This window comes from Ornithorhynchus anatinus, chromosome X1 (genome assembly GCF_004115215.2).
Source record: "Ornithorhynchus anatinus isolate Pmale09 chromosome X1, mOrnAna1.pri.v4, whole genome shotgun sequence".
Taxonomy (NCBI): Eukaryota; Metazoa; Chordata; class Mammalia; order Monotremata; family Ornithorhynchidae; genus Ornithorhynchus; species Ornithorhynchus anatinus.
Window position 1 is genome coordinate 34,800,908 of NC_041749.1, and position 13,310 is coordinate 34,814,217.

A 13,310-nucleotide genomic window follows, 5' to 3' on the forward strand; every position below is an offset into this window, starting at 1 on the left:
AAAGCTATATCAGGAAAAGCAAGAATATGGAAAGATGGGTGAGGAATCAATAAGTGAATGTCAATAGATCAGTTATGGACACAAGTGCTAAGGTGGCTGTTGGGCTGACCAGACCTGGACTGGGGAAGTTCAAATGGGGATGTTCCCAGAGGAAGTGTGATTCAGGAGGACTTTGAAGCTGAGGAGAATGTGTCTGGGTAGATTGAAGGAGAGGAAATAAGGAGAGGAAGAAGAAGGAGGAAACACCAGGGTTTGAGTTCTTTCCATTGTGTGCCGAGGTGTATTGCCCTTTGAGTTACAATCAACTCAGGTTCTGCCCTGGCTGTGGGCTGGATGGCCTCTGGCTTCATTTCCCCTGCATATAATAATAATAATGATAATTACTGTGGTATTTGTTAAAGGACTTTCTGTGTGCCAGGCACTCTACTAAAACACTGAGGTAGATACAAGAATAAGGTTGGACACAGTCCCTGTTCCTCTGGGCTCACAAGTCTTAATCCCCAATTTACAGATGAGGAAACTGAGGTACAGAGGTACAGAGAAGTGAAATGACTTGCCCAAGGTCCACACAGCAGGGACATACGTGGAGCCCAGGATGAGAACCCAGGTCCCTCTGGCTCCCGGCCTGTGTTCTTTCCACCATGCCGCTCTGCTTCTCATTTTTATTAAACCACTTGTTTCCAATCTCCTCCCTTCTGATCTCTTCAGATGGTTTGTCCCTCTGTGGTTTCAAACCCGTTCAAAACCTCCCTTGTACTAAATGAGCTTTCTCAAACTCCTCCAGGCTGCTCTCATTCCTGCCCAAACATCTTGAAGAAGTTGTCTATATACCCACAGATTTCACTGCCTCTCCACCAGCTGTCTTTGACCCTGCTACGGTCCCAATTTTCACTCCCCTCCTGCCATTGAGACTGCACACTCGAAGGTCCCCAGAAAATCATTTCCTTAGCTAAGTCCAGTGAATTCTATAGGAAGAGGAGGAGGAGCTCTACTCTGTCCTAATCCTTTCCTGATCTTTTTAGCTACCTCCGGCATTGCGGACCACTTCCTTCTCATTGGAAAACACCATCAGCATCTGTTTTCCCAAACTCAGTATTCACCTAGTTGCCTTCCCTCTTTCATTGCTTCTTTGCAGTCACTGGAGAAGCAGCATGGCCTAGTGGAAAGAGCACAGGCCTGGGTGTCAGAGGACCTGAGTTTCTAAATCCAGCTCTGCTACTTGTATGCTGGGTTGACTTTGGGCAGATCAGTTAACTTCTCTGGAGGCTCATTTTTTCTTCTGTAAATGGGGAATTTAATACCATTCCTTCCACTTTAGACTATGAAACCCCATGCAGGGACAAGAACTAAGGGCCTGACCTGATTATCTCGTGTGCTCCCCAGTGCTAAGAAACAGTGCTTGGCACATAGTAGTATGCCATTAATAATTTCTTTATTATTATTCGTTGGCTCCTCTCTCAATCTCTCATCCATCAACTGTGGCGATTGTCAAGTCTCTGTTCTGGGTCCCTTTCTCATCTGACCGACGAGCCAGTCACCCACAGTTAGTGGATGAGAGATGAAGTCTCTCTCTGGATCCCTTTCCTCATGCTCACTTTATACTACACACTCTCTGGAAGCTTGTCATTTGGCCTGACTTCTGCTACCACTCCATGCTGATCTTCCCTAGTCTTCCTCTCTAGCCCCCAACTTCTGAGACTCTTTCATTCCCCTCTTATCCCCAGAACACCTTCACCTGAATGTACCGCTAACACCTCAAACTAACGTGTTTAAACCCAAACTCCTCATTCTTCACTCCTGTAAACCCACTCATTCTCCTAACTTTTCCTTCCCCTGTCTCTAACTCTCCATCCTCCATGTTACAAAGTCTTTCCTTTCTTCTCACTGTCTTTCTTTTCTTAGTTCAATCAAACTGCTAAATCTGCCTTCTTCTTCAGCCCACTACATTTTCCTGGATCTATGTCTTTCACTCCAACCAAACCACTTTCACCCTCTTCATCTTCTTACCAATCACAATTAGGGTATTGCATTGGCCTCCTCACTTGTTTCCCTGGCTCCAGTCCTCTCCCGACTTGAGATCTCATACTTACTATATACTATGTCTCTGGATCATTCATCAACCTAAATGTATTGCTTGGCACACATTTAGCCCTTCCTAAAAACCGCTCTAATAACTACCCTATTTCTCTTCACAAAAAGCAAAAACGTCTTTCTACTGGTTCAGTGCTTCTCTTGCATCTTTCATCTCCACCCCCCTTTATTCCCCAGCTCACCCTCTTGGCTCTTCCTATGTCTCACCTTCTTTCTAATTGTATCACGCTCTTAATTTTCCTGCCTCTGTTCCCTTGCTCACACTGTTCCCCTGACCTGAAACTCCCTCCGTTCCACCTTTACCTCCCTCCTCACCAATCCACCGCATCAAAGCTCTTCATCTTGAAAGCTCTTATGAAATCACACCTCCTCCTGGAAGCCCTTCCACCTAGTTCACCCAAGGTGCACCAACCCAACACCCACCCCTAGAATTTATGTTTATTTTTCCCAAATATTGTACTATGACATGTTGATGTCTGTCTTCCCCATTAGACTGTAATCTCCTTGAGGGCATGGAATGACTTTTGCTTCTGTTGAACTCTCCCAAGAGGTTAGTGCAGTGCTCTGCATTTAGTGGATGCTTGGGAAATAATATTAACTTGTTAATTCAGTAGTATTTATGAGCACTTCTATGTGCAGAGGCACTGTCCTAAGCGCTTGGAATGTACAATTCGGCCACAGAGTACATCTCTGCCCAATTAATGGGCTCACAGGTCTTAAATGGTCTTAATGAAGGCACTGGGTCCAGCAGGCCCCTCTGGGGATTAAGGCGGGTGTGGGGCTGGCCCTTGAAGAGAGGGGGATTGAGAGTTTTTCTCTCTTACCAGCTCCAATGCCACTTCCATGGGCACGTTTCCCATCCTCCTCCTCTTGCCTCCTCCTCCTCCTTCCAGACCTGCTGGGAAAGCAATTTGAAGGGGGATGATCCCTTCTCATTAAAGGATGAGGGCAAGCCTGGGAGTGGGAGTTTGAGAGGACAAGGAAGGAGAGGAATGCAGGAGAGAGAGTAGGGAAGGGGAGACAAAGCAGGGAAGGAAGAGGAGACAGGTACAAAAGAAGGAGCATCTCCCCTTGTCCCGTCTCCCTCTCCTTTTCCTCCTTCCCCTTCTTCACCTCGCTTCAGGCCTCACTGGGCCCAAAGTCCAGGCACAGGAGGCTTTCTTTGCCCTGGAGCCAGTTGCCCTATTTCCTCACCTTCGGCTGATCTGCCATCGGGGTGTCACCCACCCCAAGAGACCTCACAAGTTACCATCGTGACTGTGATTGCTTCCCAGTAGGAACAACCAGACTCTCCATAGCTGTGGACCCCCGGGCCGACGGCAGTAATTCCCGGGCAGTCCTGTTCTATGTTGTCACTGGTGCTGGAGCACTGGTGAATGACTGGCCGGCCCCCTCCGGTCCCAGCTCCCACTACCCTGTAAGGACCAGAAACGTGGCTCTGGCAAGAAGCAGCTTGGCTTAGTGGATAGACCCCAGGCCTGGGAGACAGAAGGACCAGGGTTCTAATTCTGACTCCATCACTTGTCTGCTGTATGACCTTGGACACGTTACTTCCCTTCTCTGTGCTTCAGTTTCCTCATCTGTAAAATGGGGATTCAGACTGGGAGTCCCACGTGGAGGAGGGACTGTGTCCAACCCGATTATCTCCCGTCTACCCTAGTGCATGGTATAGTGCCTGATAAATAGTAAGTGCTTAATAAATACCACAGTTGTTATTATTATTGTTGTTGTTATTATCATAATCCCCTTCTTCCTCCTGCCAGAGGGAACAAGAGGCTGAACTGTATCTCGCCTCTCCTCCCCAGCGCTCTTTCTGGCTCTTAAAGGGTCAGACAGGCTAGATCCAACTGCCCACCCAGTTTCTGCTGGTATCGGGAGCTGGCCCAGAGAGAAGGGGACCAGTGGGAGGGAATGCAATTGAGTGGGGGGATTTCTGGCTAATAGTGAGAGGAGGGAGGGGTAGCAGGTTGCCATGGGTCTAAGAATCAGCCATCTTGGCCCTGGTGCTGCTGTCTGAAGAAAGAGATAGCCTCAAAGGGAATGCAAGAAATATTCCCAGGAAAAATAGGAAGGGTCAGGGACTGCTATTTTCCTTCCTTTACCAGACACAGCCCACTGAAGGGTTCAGTGAGGCAAGGATTTAGTGAGGCAAAACTGCCTGACTCCAGCCCTCTTCTCTTAGGATACGGTTCTGGAGGAGGTTTTCCTTTAAAGCAAGACTTTCTTTGTCCCTGCAGGTCTACATCATCAAAGTTACGTGGTCAGGTGGCCCCACGGAAGCCATTTATCGACGGTATAGCAAGTTCTTCGACTTACAGGTAAGAACCTGATCTAACCCTTGGAGGAATTTCATTCTGTCAGTGGGCCAGGCAGAGGGAGCTTGGGTGAAATGCTATTAATTGGGCATTTACTGTGTGCGGAGTACTGTACTAAGCACTTAGGAGAGTATAACAGAGTTGGTAGTTGCATTCCCTGCCCACAATGAGTTTACAGTCTAGAGGGAAACACTTGGTTTCCTTACTTCTTATATCAAGTGACTGTTGGGGAAGCAGCATGGCTTAGTGGATTCGAGCACGGGCCTGGGAGTCAGAAGGACTTGGGTTCTAATCCCAGCTCTGCCGTATGCTTCCTGTGTGACCTTGGGCAAGGCACTTAACTTCTCTGGGCCTCAGTTACCTCATCTGTAAAATGGGGATTAAGAGTATGAGTCCCACAGGGACAGGGACTGAATCCAGCCTGATTAACATGAATCCCATACCCCAGCGCTTAGAACAGTGCTTGGCCCATAGTAAGCACTTAACAAGTACTATAATATTATTATTGTTAACGGAGCTTCTGGAGTATTTTCAGGGTGACTGAAATGACCATCTAGTGGGCTGAAAAGACCACCCTTTGCTGAGCTGTTAGGCTTACTGCCTGCAGGGACCTGGGCTCTGATCTTCCTGCGATCAATGCCCAGAGTGGCCCCTGTTTCTGATAGTCACAGGCCAAGCTTGACTGCCTGCATTAAATGTCTCCATCTAGTACACAGGAGCTCTCCCATAGCCATTCTCTAGGGTGGGGGCTCCCCAAATACCTAAGATTTCCTTGGAAGCTGGAGCCTTTCTAGATGTGCGCTTTTTGCTCTTTCTGATTCTCAGCTTGCCGGTCCCTTGGTTTCCAAAGCTTCCTAGGGCACAGTGTGGTAACAGGTCATCATCTCAAGCATTCAAAGCCACAACAGCAATGAAATCTGATAATCAAGCAACATGCAGTTGGCCTCCTGACTGTCACTCAATCTCAGGGTGGCCAGAGAACAAATATGCGTCTTATTGCCCTAAAGAACGGTCAGCGGGGCAGATAGATGGAATGAACAAAATGGCCAAGCCAGACCGGGAATTCCAGAGATGTGGGCTCACTGTGGGAAGTTTTCTGCCTCTGGCTTCTCAGAATGTGTATCTGGGAAACTTCTAGCAGATTCGTCCTGGATAATCTCCGCTCCACATCTCTCCCTTTCTCCCCACTCCCCCACCCCGCCAGCCACCGGCACCTTGACTCCTTCTGTTTCTCTACCCCAACTAGCATCAGATCGAAACCCCTGCTGGAGACTTCAAACCCTCAACCCCCCGTCCCCTCCCCCCTGACCACAACATTGCTTCTTTTGTCTCCCACCACTCCCCTCTGGAAACATTCTGCTTGAGCCGGATAGACTTGTACCCCCCACCTCTAATCCCTTTTTCCAAGCCACACACTGTCCCTCTTTCAACACTCCTAAAAACTCACCTCCATCAAGTCTTCTGAGATTGACTTCATCTGATGGTTCATTCCAATTCTTTTGACTTGCCCCTTACAGATCGCCATCACCCCTCTGCTTTTCCTGTTTCCTCATAACCCTTCCTCCCCTATTCCTTGCTGGTCCCTCCCTCTCCTGCCCTGGTTCTTCCAGCACCTCACCCTCCCACCCCCCTGCCCGGTGGTCTGGAGTCACTTGGCAGTAGTGGACTGCCCTACCCTGCCCCATCCTGCCCCTCTCTGCCCTGTGTTTCTTGAAGCATCTGAGCTCTTTTCTCTGCTGGCAGTTTCATAGGGTTGTTGTTATTCTTATTATTATGATGTTCGTTAAGCACTAACTACATGTCAAGCACAGTTCTAAGCTCTGGGTAGATGTAAGAAAATCAGTTTGAACACAATCCGTGTCTCACATGGGGCTCACAGTCCTGATCCCCATTTCACAGATGAGGGAACTGAGGCACAGAGAAGTTAAGTGGCTTTTCCAAAGTCACAGGGTTCCAGGAGGGGGAATCTGGCCCTCTGATCTCAGTCCGAGGCCCATATGTGGGCTGACTAAAGGAAGCTAGAAATGAGTCCCTGGGCGCTCCAGGGTTGGATCAAATGCTTTACTGGTTTCTCTGCTTTGAGGCTGAGTGCTGACTCTGCTGGCTGCCTGCTCTCTGCCCAGGGGGCCCAGCCCAACTGGAGTCTGACATGCTGTGGCCCAGGGTGAGGCTAGGAGACATGTCTGTAGTTTATTATTATATCTGTCATTTCTATTAATGTCTGTCTTCCTCTCTAGACCATAAGCTCATTGTGGGCAGGGAATGTCTTTTATATTGTTATATTGTACACTCTCAAGCGCTTAGTACAGTTCTCTGCACATAGTAAGCGCTCAATAAATGCAATTGACTGACTGACGTGAGGCACCCGCCGGGCAGCCCAGTGCGAAACCAGTTGTGAATGAAGGAGGTTTTTGGGGAGTGTGTGCGGATGCTAACGTTCACTGAGACTGGCTGGGGTGAACGGGGAGCTGGGCACAAGCAGGATGAGGCTAGGGAGTGGTCAGAGGGTTTTAAAGAGCTAATGAGTCAGAAAACCCTGATTTTGGAGTCTTTTTGGCTCTGCTTGGAAGCTCTAATTGATCTCCAGAGAAACAATGGCCTTTTCTCACAGCTGGAAAATCGTGAGCGTCATTGCCTTCCAAGCCCAGAGCTGGGCTTTCTGCAGGGGGGAGTCTTGGGACCAAAACTGTGACACTTTGGGGGAGGTGACTCTCTCAGATCTTTTCCTCCTGCTCCAAAGTCTTTGGCCTCACACCTTGATCTGGGTCTTCAAACTGTAAAGTCACTGTGGGCAGGGAGCATGTCTACCAACTCTGTTGCACTCTCCGAAGTGCATAGTTCAGTATTCTGCAGCTGGTAAGTGTTCAATAATTATTACTGATAGATAGATTGGGTCAGAGTCAACCTGCTGCTAAGTGTATGTAGTGGAGATCCTTTCTGAAAAGATCTGGGAGGGCCAAAGGGTCCCAAGGAGGCCAGGGCTAACCTGGGACTGACCTGAACATTCAGATCTGTGGGATCCAGACTTCTAGACCAGCGCTCATTCATTCAATCGTATTAATTGAGCACTTACTGTGTGCAAAGCACTATACTAAGCGCTTGTGATCAGGAAAGAGGCCAAGCTCCTGGTTCACTGCATCTGGGACCATCCAGTTCCCACAGGCTGACTCGGGACCAGACTTGGGCCTTAGAAGTGGGCTGGGGAAGACCGGATCTCAGGCCTGGGTTGAACTGCTCCAACCCCTGAACCTGAATGGAAACGTGGGGCACCAGGATGGCAGCCTTCTACCCAAGGCTTGTGCCTGTTCCATTCTGCACTGGGTGTACAGCACTGGCCCACCTCCTTCATGAGCAGGGGGTATACAGCACCAGCTGCAGTCAGTCAGGCAGTCAATTATATTTACTGAGCACTGTACTAAGCACTTGCCGGACTCAGAAGGTCATGGGCTTTAATCCCCACTCCACCACATGTCTCCTGTGTAACCTTGGGAAGTCATTTCACTTCTCTGTACCTCAGTTATCTCATCTGTAAAATGGAGATTGAGACCAGGAGCCCCACATGGGACAGGGACTGTGTCCAACCCAATTTGCTTGTATCCACCCCAGCGCTTAGTTCAGTGCTTAGCACGTAGTAAGTGCTTAACAAAAACCATTATTATTATTATTACAAAATAACAAGATAACAGACACATTCCCTGCCTATAGCGAGCTTATAGTCTAGAGGGGGAGATTTACATTAATATAAATAAATAGGTTACTGGTATTTACAAACTAAGCAGATCTCGACCTTCCATATCTCCTCTTGAAGTAACTGAAATTCAGTTCTCTCTCTGGTACCCCGAGGAGCCCCAGATAGCCTCAGCTGATGGTCTACCCCTAAAATCCTTTCTCTAGGAAACTGAGTCAATCAATGGTATTTATCGAGCACTTACTCCTAGCCCTTGGGAGAGTAAAATACAATAGAGTTGCTAGACACAGAATCAAGTCGCCCATTGTAACCAAGGAAACTGAATAATAAACTCGAAGATGATCAGAAAGGGGCTGTGGGGAGCTGGGCCTCAACGCTTGAAACAAGGAGACTATCTGTTTCCCCCCTCTAGACCATAAGCTCATTCTGGGCAGGGAGTGTATCCACTAATTTTGTTGTATTGTACTCTTCCAAGTGCTTCGTACCGTGCTGTGCACATAGTAAGTGCCCAGTAATTACCATTGATGGATCGATTGGCTGTTTCCCTCCCTTAACCTTGTGCCTTAAAGGTCCAATACTCCTACCTGAGGGAAGAGGGTCCCAGAAGGATTTGGGCCCGATCCTGATGCTGTTTTCCATCCCTTCCTGCTCTTGGGAAGAGCACGGAGGCAACTGGGCTGTGGGAGAGCCGGGGCTTTGTGGGAGGAGAGCTGGGCGGGTTGGAAATCCTGCCCAAAACAGCTGAGAGTGAGGTGAGCGCCCCCGGGGAAAGCAGCCCTGGAAACATCCAAGCAGAATTGGGTTTCTTTTGTCTCATTTTTCATCTGTTCCTTCCCCCTCCCCACCGCCCCAGTCTTCCCCCTCCTTTCCCCACCCAGAGAGCTGTTTTCCCAGTGCCGTGACCATCTGGTTTCTGCACTGCAAGTAGCTCCAGCCAAAATAGCAACAGAGCCAGACTTGCAGAACCTGTAACCGATCAGGCAGTTAACACTGTCCATCCAGGGGAAAAGCAGAGTATTAAAATGAACCCAGAGCCTAAGTCCCTGCTGAGTCTAGGGGTCTCCCGCACCCCTTGGCCTGGCTCCTTCTAGTCTGGCTGGGCCCCAGAGGGGTAAGCTAGGTGTTGGAAGCCAAGGCTGGGATCAGGTAGATACCTTGGAGCCTCTGGGTGTTCTTGAGCCTGCTCTTTTTTAAAATATATTTATAGTACTGTTCTAAGCACTGGGGTAGGTACAAGGTAATCATGTCCCACATGGGGCTCACAGTCTTAATCCCCATTTTCCAGATGAGGTCACTGGGGCCCAGAGAAGTGAAGTCGCTTGCCCAAGGTCACAGAGCAGACAAGTGGAGGAGCTGGAATTAGAACCCAGGTTCTTCTAACTCCCAGGCCTGTGCTCTGTCCATTAGGCCACACTCTTCTGTGAGGACTTGGTTAACCCAATCGCTTGCAGCTGGGAGACGGCTGAGGAAAAGGAGAAGTGAGGGCTCAGGAAATAGAATCAATAACGTCGACTCACTGAGCCGTGAAGTTATCCTTTCCCCTGTTGGCCGCAGCCCAAGATCCTGTAGACCAGTGGGATGGGCCTCACCCCCAGAATTGAGTGGGAGTTGGGGGGGGCGGTGTCTCACGTGTTGACTGCCCTGCTCCACCTCACTGAGTCCCCCAGTTTGGAGGATTCCACAGGCTGCTGGTTGGAGGGAGGCTGCGATGGCCAGTCAGTCCGTCCATCGTATTTATTGAGCGCTTACTGTGTGCAGAGTAGTGTACTAATCGCTTGGGAGAGTACATTATCATGATAGAACAGACACATTCCCTGCCCACAGGGAACAGTCGTTACAAAAGGGGGAGACAGATATTAAAATAAAGTTACAGATATGCGTGTAAGTGCTGTGGGGATGGAAGGGGGGATGAATAAAGGGAGAAGATCAGGGTGACACAGAGGGAGTGGAAGAAAATGAAATGAGGGCTTAGTCACGGAGGCCCCTTGGAGGAGATGTGACTTCAATCAGGCTTTGACGGGGGGGGGGGGAGTGATTGTCTATCAGATATGAGGAGGGAAGGCATTCCAGGCCAGAGGCAGGACGTGGGTGAGAAGTCGATAGCGGGATAGATGAGATCAAGGTACAGTGAGAAGGTTAGCGTTAGAGGAGTGAGGTGTGCGGGCGGTGATATAGTAGGAGAGTAGCGAGGAGCGGTAGGAGGGGGCAAGGGGATTGAGCGCCAATGGTGAGGAGTTTCTGTATGAAACCCCAATCAGGCATTGGCCCTTATTCCCTCCTGCCTCGGGCCTGCAGTCCCGAGCCATTTCCAAAGGCAGCAGAGAGACAGTCAGCCCATTGCTCAGTCTTCCTCTTTATTCTCTGCACAGTGCCGCCCCCCCCTCTTAAACTCTTTTGCTTCCCCCTACCTTTATTTTGGGGCCTTTTTTCCCCAACTAGATTATAAGATCCGTGAGGGCAGGGAATGTGTCTAACCCTCTTCTCCCAACATGTTTGTTCTGCCATTCTTAGGAACGAAATGTCTGGGTACTTTCTGCTATCTCAATCCAGCACCAGGCCAACCCCGGGCTGATTTTGCTTGTTATGGGCAGGGAATTCTGTTGCATTGCATTCTCCCAACTGCTTAGTACAATGCTCTGCACATAGTAAGCCCTCAGTAAATGCCATTGATTGATCCCAACACATAGACCAGTGCTCTGCACAGAGTAAGTGCTTAGTACAGGGCTCAGCAGAGAGTAAGTGCTCAATAAATACTATCGATTGATGCTGAGCCCAGCAGTAAAGGAGAGAAACATAGGAGCCGGGATGGATGAATGGAAGCAGATCTGGGTAGTCCCTTGTTTTATTCTGTGGGGTGGGAGGAGAGAGAGACCCAAGGGGAGGTTGGAGGACAAAGACCCTTTTAGTTCTGAGGGGAGTTTCCCAAACCCTTGCTGAAGGTGACCTGCCAATCCATCGATCAACAATGCCTACTATGTGCAGAGCACTGTACTAGCACTTAGGAAAGTACGATACGGCAGCATTGTCAAACACATTCCCTGAACTTCCTTCTTTGGCTTTTTGAGCATTCTCTGTGTGAGAACAGCACTGTCCTTAATGGTAAGGTTGAGTGTAGCTTTGGCTGGAATTTCAGCGTGCTTGTCTCTGCCCTCCCGGGGAAGAAGTCAATGATCTGGAGTTTCCCATATTCCTGATTGCAGCCCAGATCTTGGCGCCATTGCCTCTGTCTCGGGGGTAGAATTCCCATCGGGATCACCTCCTCTGCTCAACTGGATCAGCTATCATTTTGGGGCCCATTATAATTGGGGTGTTTTTTAAGCGCTTACTATGTGACCCCATCCCCGCTCCACATCGGACTCACAGTCTAAGAGGAGGTAGAACAGATATTTAATTCGCGTTGTACAGATGAGGAAATTGATGCACAGAGAAATTAAGTGATGTGCCCCAGGTCACACAGAAGGCAAGCCGGAGAGCTGGGATTCGAACACAGTTCTCCTGACTCCTGGTCCTTCAGTCTTCCCGCTCATTAAACTATAAATGCCTCAAGGGCAAAGACCGTATCTCTTCCTTCTGATATTCCTAAGTGTCTAGTACACTGCTCATTAAGCACTCAATAAATGGGGCTGCTGGTGGTGCCAGAAGTTGGGACTTAACATCACTTGAGTTGATGATAAAAAATAATTGTGGCATTAAGCACTTACTATGTGCTAAGTGCCGGGTAGGTGCAGTAAATAATAACGATGGCATTTGTTAAGCACTTACTATGTGCCAAGCACTGTTCTAAGCGCTGAAATGCAGAACTGACACAGTGTTCATCCACAACGCACTCTAAAGGGGAAGGAGAATAGGTATTGAATCTGTGTTTTACAGATGAGGAAACGGAGGCCCAGAGAAGTGAAGTGACTTGTCCAAGGTCCCACAGAAGGCAGGTGGTGGAGTCGGAATTAGAACCCAGGTCCTCTGATCCCAGGCCCATGCTCTTTCCTCCAGGCCACTCGCTCATGTTGACAGTTGTTCACTGGGTTTTGGATTTGTAAGGAAGGGGCACCGTAGCTGTCTTTCAGAGTCCAACTCTTCAGCTCCTCCGAGAAAGAAGAGTTTTGGAGGTTGCTCTGCTTACTGAGGAAACTGGAGTCAGACAGTCAGTCAATCGTATTTATTGAGGGCTTACTGCATGCCGAGCGCTGTATTGAGCGCTTGGGAGTGTACAATATAACAATATAACAGAAGCATTCCCGGCCCACAACAAGCTTACAGTCTACAGGGAAGCTCTTTCAGAGCCAATTGCATCGACCGGTCCGATAACGCTGAGTTGGGAGCCTGTCCGACTCCACCCGGGACATCTCTACTTTCCCCTGGGACTTCCATGAGGGATTCCTGTTTCTCTCTGGGCTGGATGCTTTCACCACTGACCCACCTGGAGCCCTTTCAGCAAGCAAGGCTGCCTACGGCCCAGCGGTCTTGGCAGGTGCCTAGAGCTGGAAACGGTGCCTACAGTTGTAAAATCTCCGGCCAGTTGTAGGCAGCCTGGAAGAGGGGGGCCCTCGGGAGTCTCTGGCCAGAGCAGGGAGTCCAGCTGTCCTGGGGAAAGTCCTAAATTACACGGAGGGGAAAGGAAAGGAAAACAGAAAGATATTCTGGCCTAAATCTCTGGGCTTTCTAGCCAGGTCCAGTTGCTTTCCACTATTAGGCTGCCACTGAGCCAAAGGGCTATTTCCAGGGCTTGAGCAGGGAGTGTCTCTGAGGGTGTTCTGCCATGGAGCTGGGGCACCGCCCTCCCCGTTCCCCGCAGGATGCCAGGAGTTCCCGCCTGGGCACCCCTCCTTCTGGACCGGTCCACTTTGCAGTCAAACCATTCCCTGCTTGAGCTTCAGAACTGAATGGAGGAGATTGTTATCCATAAGGCTTTCCTTCCCTGGCTCGGAATGGCTCTTCTTTGTTTCAGAAGGTACAGCCGGGTCTGGTCCTGCTTTTGCCCGCCGACCTCTCGTGAGGACTTAAGAGGCCAGTGGGTCTCCTCGACCTCTCCAGCTAAGTCCGCTGGAGCGGTTGCATCGGAACCCATTCGAGTCTGCGGTGTGTTCTCCCCCGCCTCTGGCCGGGTGACCCTTCTCACTCAACAACTGGGCCCGACTCAGATCCTTCTCAGCTGAGCCCTTCTCAGCCCTCAGGGTTGTTTGTGTATTTGCTATTGACGGGTGATGTACAATCAGTCG

At 49.6% G+C, this 13,310-nt stretch overlaps 1 protein-coding gene across 1 annotated transcript in view; it reads left to right on the forward strand.

The window, feature by feature from the left end:
• Positions 1-13,310, forward strand: part of SH3PXD2B (SH3 and PX domains 2B) — an 81,578-nt gene that overhangs the window by 20,692 nt on the left and 47,576 nt on the right. The window contains exon 2 of the mRNA XM_029049969.2: positions 4,329-4,409. Within this exon, the coding sequence (XP_028905802.1) occupies positions 4,329-4,409 (81 nt within the window). The remainder of the gene's footprint in view (positions 1-4,328; positions 4,410-13,310) is intronic.